Source organism: Aethalodelphis obliquidens, unplaced genomic scaffold (genome assembly GCF_003676395.1).
Source record: "Aethalodelphis obliquidens isolate GAN/ISIS:26980383/991018 unplaced genomic scaffold, ASM367639v1 scaffold5, whole genome shotgun sequence".
Classification (NCBI taxonomy): domain Eukaryota; kingdom Metazoa; phylum Chordata; class Mammalia; order Artiodactyla; family Delphinidae; genus Aethalodelphis; species Aethalodelphis obliquidens.
In genome coordinates, this window is record NW_020837949.1 from 31213336 (window position 1) to 31238959 (window position 25624).

The 25624-nt window shown below is 37.7% G+C and overlaps 1 protein-coding gene across 1 annotated transcript; it reads right to left on the reverse strand.

Moving 5' to 3' along the window:
* Positions 1-1439: 1439 nt before the first annotated feature.
* ANKRD7 (ankyrin repeat domain 7) lies at positions 1440-25624 on the reverse strand. Its single transcript, XM_027102776.1, is given in 8 exon segments — positions 1440-1444; positions 15351-15396; positions 15398-15488; positions 16167-16273; positions 17206-17379; positions 17540-17654; positions 25392-25527; positions 25579-25624. Coding segments are annotated over 8 exon segments (720 nt in total).

A 25624-nucleotide genomic window follows, 5' to 3' on the forward strand; every position in this document is an offset into this window, starting at 1 on the left:
GGTTTCAAATCAAGATATCCATAAGCTGCATTCTTACCTCATGCTTAGGGGTCTCTTCCAAGCTCATATATGGGCTGGAAGAATTCAGTGGTTTGTCTACAAGACTAAGATCTCTTTTTTTCTTGCTGGCTCTTTGTTAGGGGATGCCCTCAGCTCTTAGAGTCCATTCTCATGTTCTTACCACATGGCCCCTTTATCTTCAAAGCCAGCAGAATTTCCCTCTTTTCAAATCTCTCTCATACTTACATCTCTGACTTCTGCTGTGTCTGACCTCTAGATCTAGACTTAATGGACTCGTGTGATTAGATCAGGCCCAGACAGGATAATCTCCCTTTTGTCCTTGAAGGTAGTATAATCACAAGAACAGTATGTCATTATATTCACAGGTTCCATCCACACTCAAGGCATAGATAACTGAGGGTCACCTTATAATTCTGCCTATCACACAAGGCATGCAGACTCATACAAAACATAATTTCTTAAAGAAGAAGGATAAGAGTTTTCAGTCTGTAACCTCTCCAGTTAACTAAAAAATCTTATTGGACTGTAAGATTTTTTTTGTCTTATACTCCCATGTCTAGTACAGGCCTGACATATAATGGGAACTCAATTAAGTATTTGTTGAATGAAACACCTGACTTCTTTTTGTGAATAATAGACTTCTATAGTGTACCTTGATTAACGTTATTCCCCAGCGCCCTCAGTTGCTTAATTGCTCAAAGCAATCAGGAGTCCTACGTTCTACTTGTAATAGTTCACTGCTGGTTGAATACTTCAACAAAATCCCAAATGAAATAATAGTTCCTAGTAAAAGAAGCACAACACCCTTACTGTTTCCCTGCGCTGTGAGAACTCTAAATATGAAAAAGGCAAAAGGAAAAAATCAGTCAACACACGTGCATGTATAATCTAGGTCTGTACATTGATCATAAAAATCAGGAAGTAAGATCTATGGGACACTTTCTTAGAATCTTGTAGACAGAATCAGAGGTGGTGCTTCTAGGTAGCTGACACACATTGCAAGATAAAGCACCATTTCTATTCTCTCAGGTCATTTTTAATCCAATATTTTTTTTCCTCTTGGACACATTTTTTATGCCCTTTCCATTTCAACTTTGTCTAGTTGCCTCTTTGTCGCAGATCCTTTTGTTCTTTCTTAGCTATTTCTCTTTTCTACCTATTCAGGTATTCCCCCATCTCTGTAATGATACCCACCCATCCTTTCTCTCTATGTATCCTTTTCCCCTTTCCCCTTCACTTCTCCATCTCTCATTAGACCCCTTGATCTCCCCACCTATCCTATCTACAGGATCACCTCCTCTCCCCAAGTAGTACTGGTTCTTTTAAAGAATTGTTGCTTACTTTTATATAAATTAGTTTTTAATTCTCAGTTCCTGAACAATTTGCTTTATCTATGATAAAGATAAGTATCTCTAATATCAGCCTACAAGGACAAAACAAAAAAAAAGATTAAGCATTTTAAGCCTACATAATCTGAACTGGTACACACTAATGGAAACATACATTGCCCCAGAATATCTCTGATCAATTTCCATCTCTATCTCTAGATATCTTACATAGAACCCTATTTTATAAAACTGAGCAGTAACTTAGGTTGTCCACTAGATGGCAAACAATTACATTAGGAAACACAACAGAAAACAAAATTTATAGAATTATAGATCTTCTTTAAAGGAAAAGGCAGATTTTTTTTCTTTCTTACAAATGAAGCAAGTACTAAATAAAATATCTTAAAACCACCTTAAATCTTTATCCAGGAAGAAAATCCTTCCAAATTCCTATTCCCTTATAATTATTTATGAATCAGAAACAAAACAAAAATAAATAGAAGAATGGCTATGCAGGGGAAATGTTTCTCAGTTATGGAGACTAAGCAATAGGTCCACAAGTATTAATAATTGAAGTAGGAATAAATAAAATGAAAATGTACCATAAGCAGTCCTGTGAGTAAAGTGGTCTAGATTTTAAAACACTATAATCACTTAGGAGTAAAAACTTTGTCTAGAAGGGAAACGTTAATGATCATAAAAAGAGGAAATATTCAAATAGCATAACAGTTCAGTGAAAGATGAATATATTATTATGGATAGAGTCAATTACTGTAAGGAATCACTGACTTAAGATCTATTGAACCAAAATAAAGTCATCTCTGCATACTCTATCACATGCAATAACATGACGAATAATAGGCCAATAGCCTTGATATTTCAGATGTTCATGTAAATCAATAAACAAGTAGAACTACATCAAACTAAAGGGCTTCTCCACAGCAAAAGAAACAATCAACAAAATGAAAAGGCAATATATGGAATGGGACAATATATTTACAAATCATATGTCTGATAAGGGATTAATAGACAAAGAACTTATACAACTCAAGAACAAAAAAGCTAACAACTTGATTAAAAAATGGGCAGAGGGACTGAATAGACAGTTTTTCAAAGAAGACATACAAATGGCCATCAGTTACATGAAAAGAGGCTTGATATCACTAAGCAGCAGGGAAATGCAAATCAAAATGAGATATCACTTTACACCTGTTAGGATGGCTATCATCAGAAAGTACTTCTCCACAAGATATCTATTATTACACAGGGAAAAAAAGATATGATTATGTTAAGGGTCTTGAGATGGGAGATTATCTTGAATTTTCTAGGTGGACCCAAAGCAAATACAAGAATCCTTATATGTGAATAAGGGAGGCAGTAGAGCCAGAGAAAGAGATGTGAGGCAGAAGCAGAGATCAGAGTAATTCGATATCTGGGAGTCAGGAGCCAAGCAGTGTGGGCAGCATCTTGAAGCTAGAAAAGGCAAGGAAACAGATGCTCCCCTAGAGCCTCCAGAAAGCAACACATTCTGCTGATACCTTGATTTTAGCTTTGTGAGACCCATTTTGGACTTCTGACCTCTAGAACTGTAAGATAAAAAACTTGTGGTGTTTTAAGCCACTGTGCTTGTGGTAGTTTGTTACAGCACCAATTAGAAACTAATGCAACTTCGTAAAGAAGAAATATCAGGTATTTATTTTAAAGCAAGAAGGTAACTACCTAAACCTGAGTAAGATTCACTTACATCTCAGAAAAGACTGCAGGATAAGAGCATCCATCTTATGTTACACATAATGAAAATTTGTTTCCTTGTAGCTGGTAAAATAATTGTGGAGAAAGGCCTGATTTCTTGACAAGGTATTTCAATGAGCACATTGCCAGTGGGATACACACTGTGAAAGTGACAAGTCTCTTCCAAGTTTCACTGGCAAGAGGAAAATAATCCTGCATAATAAAAGAGACCAATTGGGGGTGCAAGACTGAGCTTCTATGAGACAATTAGGGGATGGGGGGATGTGGAAACCAGAATAGGACAAGAGTACTTGTCCTGGGGACTGAGTGAATGAAATGCCAGGAGCTGTATGCGGTGACCCTCTCCCCATGGTTTCTGTATTAGTCAATTTTTGCTGGGACAATAAACGATCCCAAAGTCTCAGTCGCTTAAACAATGAACAGTTATTTCTCACTTATGAGTATTGGCTGTGGCTCTGCTGGGCCTACCTGGGTTCCTGATATCAGTTAGGCTTTAGTTTAGATCTGCACTGAGTCTGCTGCTGAGACCCAGGCTGAAGAAGTAGCTGCTACCTAAGCATGCTGTTCTCATGTAGGATGGTAAGAGTGCAAGAGGGTGATGGACTTCTGCTAGAAAAAGGCAACCTGTCACTCCCACCCCTGGAAGTCACATGGGTAAACCAAGTCAGTGGGAAAGGGAATAGGGTCAGGGAGAAAAAGTGGAGACTGCTGAACAATATTACAATCTACTATAATCTACTATAAAACTACAGTCATACTAGGAAAATAATTTTAAAAAACCTGGTGTCATGTGAAATTTGGTGAAAGCTATAGTGTATGGTGAGTTTTGCATTAAGGTCTGCACAGAACTGAAACAGTAAGCCCAGGAGAAAAAAAAACAAAAGAAAAAACTGGTTACAGTTTTATTTATTCAACCCAAAGTAAAAGGAAAGTAAACTAATATTTTTATAAGTGACATCTCTTTATCAGGTACTGTGCTGAATAATTTCATTCTCATTTACTTTCACAACAAGTTTTTCAGATGAGGAAACAAGTTCAGAAAGGTTGAGATTCTTGCCCAAGTTCCTATAGTTTGTGTTCCATGATGCTAATCCAGGAATATAGCATTAAGGAAAGTTGAAAAACTAAGGAGCAGAGGGGCTCTGAGTGAGATCGGTGGGCATAGAAATTGACTCTTTAGCAATAGAAGACTAGACAAACACAAAAAGATGGCACCCTCCATCAAAACTGGGAAGGACTTGTTTTATATGGAAATGAGGTTAAAACAAGCTGGATCTATAGCCCAGGCAAAGACATGGTCCATGGGTTTCTGGAAGACAGTAGGGTAGCATCAGCACCCAGGAGATGGCTGGTGCCAGCAGAGGCTACAGTTGTAGAGAGATAACGAAGGGAACAAATTCAGCAGAGTTTGTGATGGAGCTAAGACAGGGCCACCCCTAGCCCATTAGAAATACCCTTGAAAATTAGAAATGTGCCCTTTCTTCCTTTGGCACAGACCTGTGTCAGAACACATACTTTGGCCAGTACCACCTGCTCCCTCCAAGAGGGTGGCCTTCACAACCTATGGCATCACCCTAGTTTGGTTGGGATGAGAAGGGGAAGGGTAAAGTTTGAGGATTCAATCATAAAGAACGATATTCCTCCAAGCTGTCCACATGAGTGAGAAAAGTAGTCTATTTATATGGCTGCCTAGAGGAAATTTAAATATTCACCTAAAGTTGGGTATATATTAAATAGGTGTTTTCTGTTGTTAAACTTCTTAAGAGTAAATGTGCTCTATTTTAGACATTACCAGACACACTAAAAAGGAATTCTCAATGTAATAGCATTCTAAGATTTTAAATACTTGAGAGAATTAAAAACAATGAGCTGGCAATTAAACTCAAGTCAAATATTGCTGTACTACACCTGCCCTACAACATACTGTTTTAAAGTATGCATTTTCCCCAGATGGACACAAATTCAATTATAAAATATCAAAGTTCTTTCTCTATCCTGTCTGGTTTTTTTTGAGATGTCCCATGTCAAAATTCCATCCAGCCTTCAGGACCTGATTCAAACCCTCTCTTCTCCACCAAGGTTAACCTTGGGTAAGGTTCCATAAATGATCTCTCCGTCCTCTGATTCTTGGGTCCTTGGCTTCTGTCTCTATTATGAATTAACTTTTATTACGATGGGTACATTTTGTTTGGAACACCCAGAGAAACTTTGCTTATGAAGGCAAGCCCAGCTGAAAGGTTTCTCTTTTATTTTGAATCACCTCTGACCCACCCTAACCTGCTGTAAATATTAATAGTTTATCACTCCCTCTCCCATGCTAATATTGGGTTGACCAAAAAGTTCGTTCGGGTTTTCCCACACCATCTTAAGAAAAACCCAAATGAAATTTTTGGCTAACCCGATAGTAAAGGCCTGATCTTCATTAACTTGGAAGTTGACAAAGATTGGGGTGGGGGCCAGACTAAACATTTGTGAGATCATTGAGGGCAGAGGATATAAGACACCTTTTTCTTCTTTGTACCCCAGTACATAATATAGAATTGAGATCAGAGGTTCTCAGCCTGGGCACTGTTGCCATTTGGGACCCGATAAGGACTTGTAGGGGACTGTCCTGTGCATTATGGGCTATTTAGCAGTATTCCTCCATAGTGCTGACAACCAAAATTCTCTCCAGACATTGCCAAATATCCTCTGGGGGACAAAAAGTTGCCACCAGTTGAGAACCACTGATCTAAACCATAGTGAAAATTAAATGTGTGTTGAGTTGCTGTCAGGAATTGTCAGGTTTTTCCTCCACTTTGGCTCTTCCACACCTCCTAGCACTAGTGGGGTGTTCAACAAATATATTTAAATGAATGAATGCTTTAAATACATTGCAAATAATGCACAAAGCTTTCCTCTGAGCCATTAAAAATCGAGTTTATAAGGATGATACATATTCATTTGTTCATGAGAGAGATGGTATGGTATACTGATTAATGCAGCAAATTCTGGAGTCAGACTGGGTAGGTTCAAATCCAGAGTGCAGGGCTTCATATCCCCGCTCTCAGCTTCCTAGCTCAGGAACTTTGAGCAAGTCATTTAACCTTGTTGCACCTCAATATCCTCATCATAAAATGAGGATACAAATAGTACTTACCTCAACCAGACTGTGAAGACTACATGAGTTAAGATACGTGAAATGCTTGGAATAGTGCCTGACACGCTTGAGTTATTATGTATTCAGCAAATTGAATACTTTACTCCAGGCATTTATAAGTGATGGGGATTTAACTATGAACAAAAAGTTCAAGCTTTCATGGAGTTTGCAATCCAAAAAGGCAAGGAGGAAAGGGACAGAAAATAAAGCACTGTAAGAGATGAACAGCAGGGCAGCCACAGAAGGCTACGCTGAGGTTCCATGTGAGGCGAGGAAGCTGTCCCAGGAGACAGCTAAAGAAGTCTTCCAGGGAATAGTCCTGAAGCCAGACCATGCTGCATGTGTTTAAGGAATGGCAAGCAGCACAGTGAAAACTGTGAACTATATACTGTGTCTTTAAAAAGAAAAATGCAAAATTATAAATTTCCTCTGAGATAAAAAAAAGCTAAGCAAATTTTAAAAGACTACAAAAACATGCCCAAAATTGGACAAATGTTTTGTTTGAGTGATGAGACTATGGGTGATGCATTTTTTTTTCTTTTCTATAATACCCTGGATACATATTAATATAGTATTTCTAAAAAATCAAAAAGGCTTTATCAATGATGGACCTTGTAAATGAAACAGAATTTCCATTTACACAGGATTATTTCTATTTTTTCCTCTATTTTGTAGCTGGAATGTTAATTTTTTACTTTATTTGAATGTTCTAATGCGTGCTTAAGACAGTATGTTGCAAAGTTTACTTTTACTAATATCTCATTTAATATTTTGACTAAAAAGTTTTTTTCTGCCCATATGCTTAACACAAATTTCTTTTTTTCAACTGATGGGTCACAATATAGATGTTTGTCTTTTGAAATTTCTTCACATCTTCTAAGGTGAAAATGGCTCTCCATTTACCAAACTTTTCTTCATTGAGTAGTCAGCAAAGATTCTGTGATAGTTCACTTAACTGCTCTTTCAAAATAGACTTTTCTGATCCAAGCAGCAGCAAAGGATTTGTAGAAATGAGGTTACACGTCTGGAAAATAAGTGATATTTTTAATGTCTTCATTTATGTTCAAATATTTTCACTCCTAAGTATATTTCTTAAATTCTATGTCTCAGCTACAACACAATTATAATTTAGCACTGATACTTCTGCATTTTATAGTCATTTTAAAATAAGTTACCCCCTTTGAATCTGACAGAAATATAACTTTTTAAGTTTGCCATGTTTTGCAGTGTCTTCTGATAATTTTCTTGACCTAATATTTCTATTATGCTTTGATACATTATAGTGAAATTTTAAAATTCACTAGAAACTAGAAACATATATTGCCAGGGTAAAAGGATTCAGGGTGGTTTTGTTTGCCCTCAGGAGATACACAAAATGTAGGAGAGGTGTTTCTATAGGTTCTACTGCTTTATTTCCCTAAAGAAATGAAGTATAAAATCATGGAAGTTCTTTACTTCGTGTAGCTGTGTGGACATTAAAAAAGAGACAAGAAGTTGTAGGAGAGGGAGATATGAAGATGTAGATCAAGAGTCCAAAAAGCCAAAATTTCATGAAAGATTATAAGATTAAGTTTATAAAAGAGAAATTAGGGAAATTCTCTCTTAAATTTACTCACCTAGAATCAATAGGGCCAAGCATTGTTCTAAGTATCATAATTATACATTTGGGGGGATAGAGAGTGTTTGAACAGCTGTGGCATTTAAATGATCTCCTATTCTCATCAGGCTCTCTCTCTCTCTCTTTTTTCTTTTTTACACTATAGGTGAAGGGTAGGGTGGAAGTGTGGTTGCTAGTGAATATAGAGAATAAATGTATGACATTTTAGTTCATCCAACATTTTTTAAATGCCAACATAAGACATATTCACACACATACACAAAAGCTGTGTTTTACAGACCTAAATAACTGTATGTATTTTTTAAAATAAGCACCAAAAATTATTTTAATGCATGGTGTTTTCAAATCTTCCCAAATACTGTTACTTAATTTTAAGTTTTATGTAATGATTAGGTATATATTATATTAACTATTTTCAAATATACTTATGTGAAGTATTTTGAGAATAAAATAAAAAATATACTAATAGTTGTATATCTTGAAAATCTCTAGATACATGCAAAAAAAGTGTTTTTTATAACTATTCAAGAGACTGAATAAAAATGTCTTAATCATTCAGTATATTTTTACATTACATTTTCAATCAACAGTGTTAGAATATTTTAATCACCAATATTCCTAAGAACGATGCTTACAAATATTTACCATTAAAAATAGGAGAAAATTTCAAATCTAGATATTATTGGCAAAAGCCGTGTCCCTTCTTAAAAACCAAACAAATAAAAATCAACAAGGAAAACTACTTGTTCATTTTGTATCTTCTTACCTTCCTCCAGTTCTTCTGTATCAGATATAGAGTCCAAAGTTGTATTTGTAAAGTTAGATATCTGTTTAACATTCTTCTTTCCATAATTAGCAATTAATTCGTGATATCTATCCACAAAGAGAAAATATATATGAATTCCAGCATTCATAAATATTCAGTTCAATTCATGATACCTAATTATCAAGTCAAAACTGTAGACATTAGCTAATGCCTTTCCAAGCATATCACACAGAGCTGACCTCAAGCCTCCTCTCAAGCCAACTCCATCAATAGACGCCATTTTTATTTCACATACTCCCATTTTCTGGCACTTCTTTTTTTTCCTATAACCACAGATAAGCCACTGGCAAGGTAGAAAAAGTGGCTTAAGTTATACTTGGTGTATTAGATTTCTAGGGCTCCCATAACAAAATACCACAGACTGAGTGGCTTAAACAACAGAAATTTATTTACTTGCAGTTCTGGAGGCAGGAAGTCCAAGATCAAGTGTGCCAGTAGGGCTGGTTTCCTATGAGGGCCACAGGAAGGATCTGTCTGTTCCAGGCCTCTCTCCTTGGCTAGTAGATGACTGTCCTCTTGCTGCCTCTTCACATAAATTGTCCCTCTAATCTCCTCTTCTTATAAGGACACCAGTCAAATTGGATGAGGGACCACCCTAATGCACAGTCATTTTTAACATAACAACTCTTTAAAGGCCCTTTCTCCAAATGCAGTTATCCAAAATCTGTGGCACTGTGAGAAAGGACTTTAACATGAATTTGGGGGGAACACAGTTCAGCTCATAACACTTGGGCTTAACAGTAAATTGACAAAGTGAAGACATTTAACTCAGTCTAAGACTGAGCCATATCCAGTAAAGAATAAACCTTTTCTCCATGCCTGAAAAGAGCCCATTCTAGCCACTCATTAATAGACATATGATTTCAGAATTTCAGTGAAAGGAATGAGGCAATGTATAGGGTAAAGCTAACTGTAAAATAAATATCTAAATATAATTCCCTCATTTGAGACAGTTTCACTTATTTTTTAAAAACTATGTATATGAGAAACATATTTATTCTATGTTTCCACTCTGAATAAAGCAGTAGACCTTATGTACCAGGAAAGAGAGCTAACAAATGATACTAAAAATAGAGGCTGTGTACTCACTATGGTAGATAGGCAATAGCTACTTAACCAACAAAAGTCACAATTACAGAAAGCTTAGTTACCATTATAAAAGAAGGGCAAAAACAAAAAAGAGGATGGGGGCATTAGATTGCAGCTTAAAAGTCATTTGCAATTTTTATTATTTGCTGATAGTTTTCACATCCTAAATGTAATTGCTTAGTCATTAGGAAATTACCTCTCTTCCCTTTTACCTCTTTGGAAAAAAGAAAAGTAATATAATGCTCTTAGAATTTTCAACATTGGTGATATTAAAGTAATATTGAGATGATGAAAATTCATTTATTCTTAAATTAATGATGGAGCAAACTACAAAAAGAATGTTCTAAAAACCACTTAGGGGAGATGAAAGAAGATTGTGAAATTTCCTACTTATCTACCTACCCAATAATAGCTTCATAAGACATATAGATGTAAACAAGTTATTTAGATAAATAAGTACTGTTTTCAGACCAATAAATATATTATTGTACAGATATATGTGTCTCCTAGTTTCATATATCCAAAGTTTTTAAGTGATGAATGAACAGTTAGGAACCCCTGTTATAAAGCAAATAATCCTTTTTATACTACAGATATTCACCAGTAATTTATCTCTTTATTTTATTTAAATTTTTAAACATATGGTTTGCTTATACCAAGGTAAAACAAAGTGCACATGTCCAATATTGCAAAGATGGAAATACTGTATTCAATTACAGTTGACATGTTTAATAGATTATGAATTCCTTATTTTCTAAAGTTCAATTAAATTAAGACGTTTAAAATAAACATCTGAATGTATATATGAAAATTATTTTACTTTCCCTCTCCCCCTTCTTTTTCTCTCTCCCCGTGATTTTCATATGAAATTAATGATTAAAAGGTATTGTTAAAATGTAAATAAAGTAGATGGTAGAAGAATAAGAAAACAATAAACTAGAAAAAATATCTATGCATAATTTAAAATTGCCCTTAAAATTATAAAGAACATATTCTATATGTTGTTTAAATTCATTAGCTATAAAATAATTTCTGTTCATTGCATCTTATTTCTCATTGACGATGAAAATCAGAAATTCATGTTCATCATGAAAAGTTTTATCTTTTGGGTATAATGAGAATATACTTAAGAATTCTGAAACCTTAAACTATAGTTAGCTAATAACAAATTAACAATAATATTCACAACAAACAAAATATTTACATTACTAATATGTAAAAACAATGAAAGGGGCTTGTGTGGATTAATCATCTTTTGCCCAACTCTATTGCCCATACATTTATTTTCTTTATTGAGGTGTAGTTGATGTACAATATTATATAAGTTACAGGTGTACAACATAGTGATTCACAATTTTTAAAGGTTATACTCCATTTATAGTTTGTGTAAAATATTGGCTATATTCCCTGTTCTATACAATATATCCTTGTAGCTCATTTATTTTATACACTGTAGTTTGCACCTCTTAATCCCCTACCCGTACCTTGCCTCTGCCCCCTTTCCCCTCCCCACTGGTAACCACTAGTTTTTTCTCTAAGTCTGTGAGTCTGTTTCTTTTTTGTTATGTTCACTAGTTTGTTTATAAATTCCACAAATAAGTGATATCATATAGTATTTGTCTCTCTCTGACTTATTTCACTAAGCATAATACTCTCCAAATCCATCCATGTATTGCAAATGGCAAATTTTCATTCATTTTTATGACTGAGTAGTATTCCATTGTATATATATCACTTTTTCTTCATCCAGGTGATATCTCGCTGTGGTTTTTTTCACTTTCATTTGTCTCCAAGTATTTTTTGATTTCCTCTTTGATTTCTTCAGTGCCATTGGTTGTTTAGTAGCATACTGTTTAGCCTCCATGTGTTTGTGTTTTCTGCAGTTTTTTTCTTGTAGTTGATTTCTAGTCTCATAGCATTATGGTGAGAAAAGATTCTTGATATGATTTCAATTTTCTTAAATTTACTGAGGCTTGCTTTGGCCTAGCATATGATCTATCCTGAAGAATGTTCCACGTGCACTTGAAAGGAACGTGTATTCTGCTGCTTTTGGATGGAATGTTTTTTAGATATCTATTAAGTTGATCTGGTCTAATGTGTCATTTAAGGCTAGTGTTTCCTTATTGATTTTCTGTCTGAATATGATCTGTCCATTGATATAAGTGGGGTGTTAAAGTACCCTACTATTATTGTGTTACGGTCTATTTCTTCCTTTATGTCTGTTAATATTTGCTTTATGTATTTAGGTGCTCCTATGTTGTATGCACATATATTTACTATTATTACATCTTCTTTTTGGATTGATCCCTTGATTTTTATGTAACGTCCTTTTTTGACTCTTGTAACAGTCTTTGTTTTAAAGTCCATTTTGTGTGGTATCAGTATTGCTATGCAGCTTTCTTTTGATGTCCATTTGCTGATCTCTACATTTCAAATGCATTTTAACAACCCTACATTTTTATTCTACTCCCTTCACAATTACTATTTTTGATATCATGTTTTATATTTAATTGTTTTGTGTATCTCTTAACTGCTTATTGTGGATATAGATGATATTACTACTTCTGTCTTTTAACCTTACTAGGTTTGTGCATGGATGATTTCCTACCGTTCCTGTATGTTTGCCTTTACTGATTTGTTGTTTCCTTTTATAATTTTCATGTTTCTAGTTGTGGCCTTTTCTTTTTTGTTTAGACAAGTTCCTTTAACATTTCTTGCAAAACTGGTTTAGTGGTGCTGAACTCTTTTACCTTTTGCTTCTTTGTAAAACTTTTGTTCTCTCCATCAAATCTGAATGAAGGCCTTGTTTTTCCCTTTCATCACTTTAAATATATTGTGCCACTCCCTTCTGGCCTGCAGAGTTTCTGCTGAAAAGTCAGCTGATAGCCTTATGGGAGTTCCCCTGTATGTAACTTGTTGTTTTTCCCTTGCTGCTTTTAATATTCTCTCTTTATCTTTAGTTTTTGCCATGTTGATTACAGTGTGCCTTGGTGTGTTCCTCTTTGGGTTAATCCATATGGGACTCTCTGCCCTTCCGGGACTTGGAAGGTGTTTCCTTTCCACGTTAGGGAAGTTTTCAGCTATTAGGTCTTCAGATATATACTCAGCCCCTTTCTCTCTTCTCCTTCTGGGACCCCTGTAATGTGAATATTAGTGTGGTTGATGTTGTCTCAGAGATCTCTTAAACTCTTTTCATTCTTTTTTCTGTTCAGCATCAGTGATTTCTACTACTCTATCTTCCAGCTCACTGATCCATTCCTCTGTATCATTTAGTCTACTGTTGATACCTTCTACTTGATTGTTCGTTTCAGTCATTGTATTCTTCAACTCTGTTTGGCTGTTCTATATTTTCTAACACCTTGTTAAAAACTTCTAAATTCTCAGTCTGTGCATCCATCTTCTCCTGAGTTCTTTGATCATTGTTACAATCACTACCCTGAACTCTTTCTCGGGTAGATTCCCTATCTACTTCACTTAGTTATTCTGAGATTTTATCTTTTTCGTTCATTTGGAACATGTTCCCTTTTACCTCATTTTGCCTAATTCACTTTTTATTTTTATGTATCTGGTAGGTTGGTTACATTTCCTTGGATAAGTGGCCTTTTTGTAGGCCTGTGCATCCCAGCAGTGCACTCTCCTCTTGTCACCGTAGCTATATGCTCTAGGGGTGCCCCTTATGTGGGCTGTATGTGGCAGGCTGATTTCTATTCTATTGTGGCAGGCTGATTTCTATGGTCAGTCTTGTAGGCTTGGTTGGCCCCTGGTCTGGTTTGTTGCCAGGCCCTGCCCCTCTGGTTGGCAGGGCCAGGTTATGAGGTGGCTGACTATAGAACCCTGGGGGGCCCTGTAGCTAGTGCTGGCTCCCTAGTGGGCAAAGTCAGGGTCCAGAAGACCCTGGTGCTATTGCCTGCCCACTGGTGGATGAAACCAGGTCTTGGGGCTAGTGCAAGCCTACTGCTGGGCAGAGCTGGATCCTGGGGACTGGTTGCAGGTCCCAGGAGTCCCAGAACTGGTGTCAAATTGCTGGTGGGTGGGGCCACTTCCTGACACAGTTGGCTACAGGGTCCAGGGTGTCTTCAAGCTTGTGTTGGCCTAGTAGTAGGTGGGACCAGGGCCCAGCTGGTCACAGGGCAGGATTTGGCCTGCTGGTGGAGGGGCTGGATTTGTAGGTTGCAGTGCTGTGGTTGTCTTGTGGCTGCTGTCTGCCTGCTGGTGGGTGAGGTTGGTCCCAAGGCTAGAACATGCTTGCTGGTGTGTGGGACCAGGTCCCTGGGCAGGGTCTGGCCTGCTAGTGGTGGGCCAGGTCCACAGGCTACAGGGCTGCAGTTGTCTTGTGGCTGGTGTCTACCCACTAGTGGGTGGAGCTGGGTCCTAGGGTCTCTGGCTGGAGGGCCCTGGGGGTCCCAGGTCTAGTGCCTATGCACTGGAGTGTGGGCCTGGGTTCTGGGCCTTCTGGTGAGCAGGACCCTGTCGAGGGGCAGCTGTGGGCTCAAGAGGTCTTAAAGTAGCCTGTCTGCTATGGGCTGGGCTGTGTTCCTGCCCAGTTAATTAATTGCTTGACCTGAGGCATCCAGCACTGTTGCCTACAGACTGTTGGGCCAGGGCAGCACTGCATCCTGAGGCCAATAAGCTAGAGGAATGATTCCAGAACGGTGCTTGCCAGTACCAGTGTCCATGTGATAGAACAAGCTCCCAAAATGGCTGCCCCCAGTGTCTGTGTCCCCAGGGTGAACTCTAGTTGCCTCCTGCCTCTCCTGGAGACTCTCCAAGAACAGCAGCTGGTCTGACCCAGGCTCCTTTCAAATTACTGCTTCTGCCCTGGGTCCTGGAGAGTATGAGACTTTGTGCGCATCCTTTAAGAGAGAAGTCTCTATTCCCCCCAGCCCTCTGGGACTCCAAAAAATAAGCCTGCTGGCCTTTAAAACCAAATGCTCTGGTGGCTTGTCTTCCTGGTGCAGGACCGCCAGGCTGGGAAGCCCAATGTTCGGCTTGGACCCCTCATTCCCTTGGGAGAACCTCTGCAATTGTAATTATTCTCCCACTTGTTGGGCACCCACCTGGGGGTATGGGACTTGACTATATCATGATTCTGCCCCTCCTACCCATCTAGTTGTGGTTCCTTCTTTACATCTTTAGTTGTAGAAGATCTTTTCTGGTAAATTCCAGTCTTTTTCGTCAATGATTGTTTTGTAAATAGTTGTAATTTGGGTATACCCATGAGAGGAGGTGCACTCAGGGTCTTTCTACCCAGCCATCACTGCCAGTCTCCTCTATTGCCCATATGTTTTATTAATGGTATGTCACTAGTTGCTGGAATCCCTGTTCTGGCATACTTCAAATTCCCATGCCACTGGGAATTTATTAATCCGTAGACTCAGCCTACCTGCAGTTCTTATATTGATTAGGTCCTATATTGCCATTCTTATATTGACAGTGAAAATCAAGCATTCCTGGATCCATGGGTCCAGAGTTCTTCATGTGTTTACCCCTATTGTGTGCTTTGTACTTTGGGGTTCGTGTTTCTTTCCTTATGCTCAAATTCCACACAATTGTTAAAAGATATGCAGTATCACTTACATAGTAAAACCATTGAAAGAAGCATATTCCTCAGCTGTGAATCCATAAATATCTTGACAAGATAGGTTCACCTCTTGCTGAAGAAGAAGACTGACTAAACTTGTTGGTTCATCACTGAGAGCAATCATAAGGGCTGTTCTGGAGCAAGAGATATAAATGTGTCCATTTATGAATCTTAACCATGTCTTGTACTTTTTAAAAAATGAGTCTTCTAAATCTACTGTTTAAATGTATGATCAGGAAAAGAGTTGGGGCAAGAATGTAAAATGTGGGGCAGATCTACTCAAAAAGGTGTGCTAATCACAGATCATATCATGAAGTCTAAAGATAAGAGTCTCTAGGAAGCAGCTAGCTCAGTGGTTTTCAACCCCTGCTCCTGGGAACACTAGTATTTTCCGGGAGATGTCTCAAAAATTCTATGGAGGGGAGTGTCTGGGACTCTGGGTACCCTATCCCCATTTAACTACGGCATCTGGGATTTAGAGATTGAGTTTCTGTGTAAGATTCTAATGTTAAAAAATAATAATAGCAATAATTACATACCAATCTGGCCCAACTGTTTGATTTTACAGATAGAGAAATAGATCCTGGGAATCTAGGTAATTTGTCCAAAATCATATGGCCAAATCTTTTCAGTTTCAAAAATATGTCTCATATATACATATATGATATATATATAGGCTTACTTCAAACTGAGGTCAAGAGCAGCCTGGAGTATTTAAGTAATGAGCACCTAGAATTTAACATATGTGTGCATGTGTATATATTCCTGTTAGATACCTATAGTTATATGCTCTTATTTAACATTAATTATACCTTTGATTCTTATCTGAAGCATTCACATCTGCCCCACTCTTCAGAAGAAATTCTACCATTTCTGCATTATTTTCAGTAATGGCAAGTAAAAGTGGAGTATACCCATCCTGGAAAAATTATTTTAAAATGATTATTTAAAATATTGTACCAACATTCCATGCCTTTTAATTTAAGTTCAATTTAAAAAATAAGTATGCTTATAAGAAACCTCTGTAATAACCTCTAATTGAACAGAATCTAAAAAGGAATATATATATGCCTGTCAAAAAATCAAAATAAAATTATAAAAATTATAAAAATAAATAAATAATACTAAAATAAAATATAGTTGGCCAGTCAAAAAATAAAATTGAAGTTTCTGCTTTAGGCTTAATTCAAATTGTGGGCAAGAGCACTCTGGAGTATTTAATTACTGAGCACCTAGAATTTAACGTAAGTATTGCAAACCATCAATTCACATTTCGTAATGTTGTTACAGCTGAGTTTCCTAGGGTTTCATTTAAACTTCCAAGGCTGGCACTTATTTTGGCCTGTCATGCAGATAAAGTATCAGTGAACTAAAGTGTTAGGAAGCTTAAAAACATATATTAATCTGTTATCCATAAAGTCTTAATAGGTGACTTGGATTACTTTTAGTATAACAAGTGATTTTCTAATTTTACTCTATTATAATTATTCACGAGTATACCAATAAAATATAAAAGGACATAGTCTTCATGATTTTTAATCAATGTTCATTTATAAGGAAATCAAGTATTTCTCATGTGATGTACTTCTTTGAACAGTTATAATTGTTAAACCTCATGTTGCTTTGGAGGTCAAGATTATAATCTGAAATGAAATGGAGAAAGGTTTTTTTTAAAAAGGAAAACCTTATCAGTATTTGATAATCTCATTCTCCTTCTCCTTCTCCCTAATTTCATTTTGTAAAATTCATGTTTTATATAACATGTGTCTCAACAGATATAAATTATCTGCAATGAATACCTTCTTTTACTGCTTTCTAAAATATAATGTATTGTTTTTAATAGAAGACTACCTTATTTTGAGCTTCAAGATTAGCTTTGTGTTCAAGCAATTTTGCAACTAATGAGTCACTTTGATGACAAGCAGCATAATGAAGAGCAGTATTGCCATATAAATCCACCAGGTTTGGGTCTGCGCCATGTTCTAGAAGAATAGTAACACAACTCTCCTTGTCACACTGTACTGCCTGTCAGAACAAAAAGAATAGACGGGTAACCAATTTACTATTTAGGATCTGATATATTAAACTAATGTTTAATACTATGTTTTAAAATATGAAATATAACAAAGGTTAACTAGGAGAAGAACTCAAATGTAATTCAATTGAAAAGGAAAAATCAGCACACCTTAGTCAATGGAGATCTGTTTTCACCATCCCAGACATTTACTTTGCACTGTTTCTCAATTAAGAGAGATACAATATTTGAATATCCATTAGCACAGGCCAGGTGCAAAGCTGTTCTGTATCAATATAATGAAACACAAAGTTACAGATAAGTCTTACTTTGAGAAGTTATCTGCTATGCCCAAGAACATGCCAGATCATATATTATTAAGGTATTTGCTTTGTGTACTTATTTATATTTACACAAAATTTAATTAATTATAATTGCTTCTTACTGAATTAAAAGAGCTGTGCAAATGCCTGAAGATCAAATATTTAACTGGTTTCACTTCAAAGAAAATTTAACTATGCATTAAACAATAGGTTTTTTTCAAACACCAAAATGGAGTATGAGCCTTGGAGAATGATAAAATTAGACATCCAATTATGTCTAGAAATGATCTCCAAAACCTAAGATACATGTGCCAGATAACAGGAGGAAAAGACATTGCCTATGTTTGCCTATTGCATGGCATACTACACCTAAGTGTGTGTGTTTCTCTTTGCTCAGCTATTAAAGCTGTCATTTGCATCTAAGAAGTGCACACAAAGGTGAAAGCCTAAGTACTCTTTAAGTTGTAGATCCCAACCTAATTTTCAGTTATTAAAATAATTTCTACTTCTCAAAGAACCATATTCTATGTAGCCTCCCAGAAACCAAGCATATAGTCATGAGGTATGACAGATACTAATGAGCTCCATTTAAACTTTGTAGCTTTTAGCCTGGACTAACCCTCAACAAACTTTTATTTATTTGTGAAGGTGATGTCTTTATATCCTTATTTTAAGAAAATTTCATAATACAAAGTCTATATACAGGTAGCCCAGGTCCCGAACAAAAGATTTTAGATGCCATTTTCCCACTTCATTTTAGGTCCTCAGAAGTACTTTATGGGTACCTAAACAGAACTGTTATTGACACTAAGAGTAGCAAAATGTAGCCCACAAGGACTTGAAAATAAGGTAACTTTCAAAGAACAAGGCTCATAAAATCCAAACATGATGATATAACTTACCATTTATGGGAGTAAACCCAAAAAATATAAAAATAATTTTGAATAGTTTGGAAATACGAAAACTCGAATCAAGTTTACCTGAATATAATCTCTGGAAGGCAAGACTGTAACTATAATTCAAAAAACCAGAAACCTAACCAATTATGTCATTCTCTCTGAAGAAAGACTGTACTCAGAAAGAGGATGGTCAGCTAAGTGATAGACTGAAGCCAGAAGTTATCCATGATTAACATCCTTCATGGTAAAGAATATATGAATTTAAGGAGCCCATACTTCCCAGTCATTGGAAAGGAATACTTTGTTTTTCTGTAGAAGAAAAATGATTCCTCAGACATCATGGTCTGGATGAAATATCCCTCAAAATGATCTACCTTGTTTTGCCACGATTCCATCCTTACCAAACAAACTTCTGATAACTAATTTGGTTTCTCAGAAATCGTGACACAGGAAAAGCACTGATTAGCCTTTTTGTTGACATCCGTAATTTGGCTTAAAGGTAAATTTCCTTATGTAATAGGAAGTTTCTCCAGTCTTCAACCTGAACATATGGGGCCGAAAGGCTTTAAGCTGAACTAAAATAAATCCTTGCAGTAGCACAGCAAATCCTAAAAAACATTTTGATCCATCCCCTTCACCCACTGTTATATATATCTCAAAATTTTAGTCTCAAGGAACGTAGGTGGCTTTTACTCAATCTTTAGATATAATTCTCTTTCCAACTCCAGTTTCCTTTTTTCACTAAAACAAACAAACAAAACCCAAAAAGCAAAAACAAAACCAATCTCTCTTTCTCTGAGAGAAAGTAATTGGCATTTGAGTAATTCCCCGGAGGTGTTCCAGAAGTGGCTGCTGCGTGGCTGCTGCACGCCTGCTGAATATTTCACTCTTCCAATTGAAGTCTAAACCCTATGTGACAGGGGGACCTTCAAGATGGTGAAGGAATAAGATGGGGAGATCACCTTCCTCCCCACAGATACGTCAAAAATACATCTACATGTGGAACAACTCCTACAGAACACCTACTGAATGCTGGCAGAAGGCCTCAGACTTCCCAAAAGGCAAGAAACTCCCCACGTACCTGGGTAGGGCAAAAGAAAAAAGAAAAAACAGAGACAAAAGAATAGGGACGGGACCTGCACCAGTGGGAGGGAGCTGTGAAGGAGGAAAAGTTTCCCCTTCACTGGTGGAGATGGGGAGTGGGTGGGGCAGAAGCTTTGGAGCCATGGAGGAGAGCACAGCAACAGAGGTGCAGAGGGCAAAGCAGAGAGATTCCCATGCAAAGGATTGGTGACAACAAACACTCAACAGCCTGAGAATATTGCCTGCTCACTTTCTGGGGCTGGGAGCTGAGGCTCGGGCTTCAGCAGTCAGATCCCAGGGAGAGGACTGGGGTTGGCTGAGTGAACACAGCCTGAAGGGGGTTAGTGCGCCACAGCTAGCCGGGAGGGAGTCCGGGAAAAACTCTGGACATGCCTAAGAGGCAAGAGATCATTGGTTGTGGTGCACGAGGAGAGGGGATTCAGAGCACCGCCTAAATGAGCTCCAGAGATGGGCATGAGCCGTGGCTATCAACGAGGACAACAGAGATGGGCATGAGACACTAAGGCTGCTACTGCAGCCACCAAGAAGCCTGTATGCAAGCACAGGTCACTATCCACACCTCCCCCGTGAGAGCCTGTGCAGCCTGCCACTGCCAGGGTCCCGGGATCTAGGGACAACTTCCCCAGGAGAACACACGGCGGCCTCAGGCTGTTGCAATATCATGCTGACCTCTGCTGCCACAGGCTCACTCCACATTCCGTACCCCTCCCTCTCCCTGGCCTGAGCCAGAGCCCCCTAATCAACTGCTACCTTAACCCCATCCTGTCTGGGCGGGGAACAGACACCCTCAGGTGACCTACGTGTAGAGGCAGGGCCAAATCCAAAGCTGAACCCGAGGAGCTGTGCAAACAAAAAGAGAAAGGGAAATTTCTCCCAGCAGCCTCAGGAGCAGCGGATTAAATCTCCACAATCAACTTGATGTACCCTGCATCTGTGGAATACCTGAATAGACAACCAATCATCCCAAAATTGAGGTGGTGGACTTTGGGAGCAACTGTAGACTTTGGGTTTGCAATCTGCATCTAATTTGTTTATGGTTTTATGTTTATCTTAGTTTAGTATTTACAGCTTATTATCAGTGGTAGATTTGTTTATTGATTTGGTTGCTCTTCTCCTGTTTTTATATATATATATTTTTTTCCTCTTTCTCTTTTTGAGTGTGTATGTGTATGCTTCTCTGTGTGATTTTCTCTGTATAGCTTTGTTTTGCCATTGTCCTAAGGTTCTGTCTGTTCATTTTTGTTTGTTTTTTTAGTATACTATTTAGTACTTGTTATCATTGGTGGATTTGTTTTTTGGTTTTGTTGCTCTCTTCTTTCTTTCTTTCTTTTCTTATTTTTTTATTTTTAAAAATTTATTTTTGTTATTTTATTTTATTATTTTTTCCTTTTTTTCTTTATTTTTTCTGCCTTTTCTTCTGAGCCGTGTGGCTGACAGTATCTTGGTGCTCCAGCCAGGTATCAGGCCTGAGCCTCTAAGTGGGAGACCTGAGTTCAGGACATTAGTCCACCAGAGACCTGGCTGCACATAACATCAAATGGCAAAAGCTCTCCCAGAGATCTCCATCTCAACACTAAGACCCAGTTTAACTCAACAACAAGCAGGCTACAGTGCTGGACACCCTATGCCAAACAACCAGCAAGACAGGAACACAACCCCACCCATTAGCAGAGAGGCTGCCCAAAATCATAATAAGTTCACAGACACTCGAAAACACACCACCAGACGCGGTCCTGCCCACCAGAAAGGCAAGATCCAGCCTCATCCACCAGAACACAGGCACCAGTCCCCTCCACCAGGAGGCCTACACAACCCACTGAACCAACCTTACCCACTGGGGACAGAAACCAAAACCAACGGAAACTACGAACCTGCAGCCTGTGAAAAAAGGACCCCAAACACAGTAAGTTAAGCAAAATGAGAAGACAGAGAAATACGCAGCAGATGAAGGAACAAGGTAAAAACCCACCAGACCTAACAAATGAAGAGGAAATAGGCAGTCTACCTGAAAAAGAATTCAGAATAGTGATAGTAAAGATGATCCAAAATCTTGGAAACAGAATGGAGAAAATACAAGAAATGTTTAACAAGGACCTAGAAGAGTAGGTCCTTTGAGTAGTATGACTGAAAGTGTTCATTTGGAATTGAGCCTTCACCTACAAGGCAACCTACCGATCTGAGGGACTTTTTAAATAAAAACCATAAAAGTAATTTAATTTTATACCTAGGAGAGATATTAGACATCTTCAATTCACTTTCAAACTCATTAGGCACAGAACTCAAAATAAAAACATAAATATTAGCTAAATAAACAAAGCACATTAACAGGGAGCTCCTCTGGTTTAATAAGAAATAGTCTTCAATGGGGCTTTGCAGATCTTGGTTTAAAAAACATCTATCTAGTAATAGTTCTGATTTGACAAGATGAGGAGATTTAGGGTCAAGGTCATACAAATGCAGGGAAGGCCTCAAATTCAGATTTTTATTCCAAAAACAGTGTTATTCCTACTGGGCCACTATGGCCTTCAAAACAACCTGCTCATTAACTGTCATGGTGTTTCTCCCATTCTATCCTAACCAGAAATTTCCACTTTTATTATCATTATTTTTACTAGAAAACATATTTAGCATATTATTTCAATAAGGCCATTATTTATATGTACATATACTTACATGAGGCATCAGGGACATTTGCACAATGCTTCTAAAATGAGTTTATGCAGCCCTCAATAAAACACTATAATTCACCTTTTAAAATATTCAAATAACACAAAACAGAAGTCTCCCATAACCATTCTCACTCTACCTACTTCCTCTGCCCAAATCTCATCTCCTCTTCAGAAATAGTGTTTTAACTTTAGTATGTATCCTCTCAGATTTTATCCCATTCTCAGTCTTTCTACACACACACACGCAAATATTCAAATAGAATATAGAGTTTGAGACTTTTTTTATTCAGCTTTATTGAGGTATAATTTATAAAAAATTTAAGTGTACAGTTTTATGAGTTTTTTCCAATATATAGTCATATAACTGCCACCATAAACATAATAAAGAACATTTCTATCACTCTAAAAAGTTTCCTCATATCCCTTTACAATCAATCCCCCTTCCTCCAGTCCCCATATGAAACACCTGGTAACTACTAATTTGCTTTCTTTGGCTATAATTTTGCCTTTCTAGAATTTCATATAAAAGGAGTCACTTGATATATAGTCTTTTGTATCTAGTTTCTTTGACTTAGCAGGACACTTTTGAGATTCATCCATGTTGTTGCATGTATCAGTAATTTCATTTCTTTTATTAATAAGAGATATCATTTTATTGCTGAGTAATATCTTTAAATTATCATATTTATCTATGTATGTATATATATGTATGTATTCATTCATCAAAAAATATTAATTCAGCACTTACTATGGCTAGACAAGGTTCTAGGTGATGAAGATACAGCAGCAAATAAAACAAAAATACCTGACCTTATGGATCATACATGGCTAGTGGAAGAGGTCAACGAAAAAAACTTAAAATACAAGGTACAACAGACAGTATTAAGTGCTAAAGAGAAAAATCAGGCAAGGAAGAGGAACAGAAAATGTCAGCATGGAGAGGGGGTGCAATTGTTGGAAGAGTAGCCAGGGAAGCTCTCACTGATAAGATGACAAACACCTGAAGGAAGTGAGACCAAGCCATGTGGATATCTGGGTGGGGAAGCACTCCAGGCAAAGGACCCAGCAAGTCCAAAGGCCCTAACTGCATGTCTGGCATTTCTGTGGACACTAAAAAGACCAGGGTAACTGGAGATGAATGAAAGGGAGAGTTGTAGGAGCTAAGATCAGAGAGATAACAGGGAGGGGGTGAAGGTTGTGTAGGGTTGTATGAGCCTTTGGAAGGACTTTGGCTTTTACCCCTAATGAGATGGAAATCCAGTGGATGTTGTTAAGACAAGGAAGGACATCACTTGACATACATTTTAGAGGATCATTCTGGCTAATGTGTGGAGAATAAATTGGAAAGGTTAAAAGACAGAAAACTACCTGGGAGGCCACTGCAGTAATTCTCATTAAGATATGATGGTGGCTTTGACTACAGTGGTACCTTGGAAGGTGGCAAGAAATGGCTGGATTTTAAACATGTTTTGAAGGTAGAACCAAAAAGATTTACTGTTGAATGAGATGAAGGATGTGAAAGAATGAGAGTAGTCAAGAATGACTCTAGGGGTTCTGGCCTAAACAACTGAAAGAAAGGATTTGGCATTTATAGAAAGAGAAGAGCAGATCTGAGGAGGAATAACAGGAGCGCAGTATGCGGATGTTTGAGATTCCTAAGCAGTGATGGGGTGGAGCTAGCGGCTCTCACAAGCCCATTGTTAAATTTTCAGGAATTATTCAAGCCACTTGACATCACATTGGTAGGTGGAAATCAGGGATTCTCTTCCCTTCTCCCCACCCCCACTCAAGAGCCTGTTATATAACATTTACCAGCACACCACAGCCTGTTAGATATACAAGTGATAGTGTAGGCATTTGTATATATATGAGTCCAGAGTTCAGGGGAGAGGTCTAGCTGGAGATTAAAAGTTGGAAGGCATTGGAATACACTTACAGACGATCTCTCTTCATCAGGCAAGTCAGGATTAAATGAGAGAGACAGAGAGAGAATTATTTTGAGGTCTGAGCCCTCAAATATTTACCAATCAGGAAGATGAAGAGAAAGCAGCAAAGGAGTCTGAAAAGAATTGTCCACAGAAGTAGAAGAAATGCCAGGTGAACCAAGTGTTCTGAAAGACAAGACGATATTTCAAATACTACTGCTAGGAAAGTAAGAGACTTGGCTGAGATGCCTGCCAGGTACGACTGAGAATTGACCACTGAATAAAGTCATGTTGAGGTTATTGATGACCTTGTAAAGAAATTCAGAGGAGTGGTGTAGGATAAAAGTCAGATAAATTATTGAATAGATAACTCTGATTTTATTAAAAGAGGAGGTAAAACTATGAGCAAGTGGACACAGATCCTCTAATCATAGTTTCCAGTTGCCCTATTACAATGAAAGATGACGCTTTATATACCCTATGACCTGAAAACTCCCCACAAGATTTTAAGGTAGGCACATATAGTACATATTTTCTGTTATTAATGCCAAATACATAACCTCTTCATTTCTTAACATATAAAATTAATTTTGTTTTTGCAGTAAGTGGTTGTTGATGAGCTTTTTGAAGATACTCTACAACTGAAAAAAATTTTTCATAGGAGATCCACATTAAAAAGTTAATTGTTTTGCTCTTTCAAAGTCTTAAAATCTTAATAATCACTGTTCTGGGAAGTCGCCTCTACTCTTTTCCTATTAGTACATTAGGAATACGGAAAATCTTAGTGGCTGGGGACAGTATATACCAAAGAAGAAAAACCATAGCATGAGGAAAGGGTGAATTGCCCAGTGGAGGTTAAGGCAGTGGGAGGAGTGGAGGGAATTGGGAAGGACCCAAATGCCCTCAAATATCCAGGTGAACATTTCTAAAACTAAGAAGCTGAAAGTTGGGGGTATGACCCTCTGCCAGTGGTTCCCAGACCTCTCCACTATGGGAAACTCAGAGTGACAACCAGTGGGGTAGTCCAGACAAGTCCTGTTTCTGGTTAGAGGACCCAGTGACCCCAGCTTCCCCTCCATGCTGCCCTTCATCACTCTGGTCACCTGTGTTCTCTGTCCCGCATGTTCACATCATGTTTCTTGAGCTGAAGATACTCCTTCACCTTCTCTAAATCCCCAACCGAGGCAGCTTTGTGAAGTTTCTTTAAATCCTTATCTCTAAGATTGTAGCCTGGCTGGGCTGGAGGACCGATACTGGCTGGCCTGCCTATGGGCAGGTGTGAGCAAGAACTGTGGGGCTCATCCTTCCTTCTCCATAATGTGAAAAGCTTCTTCAT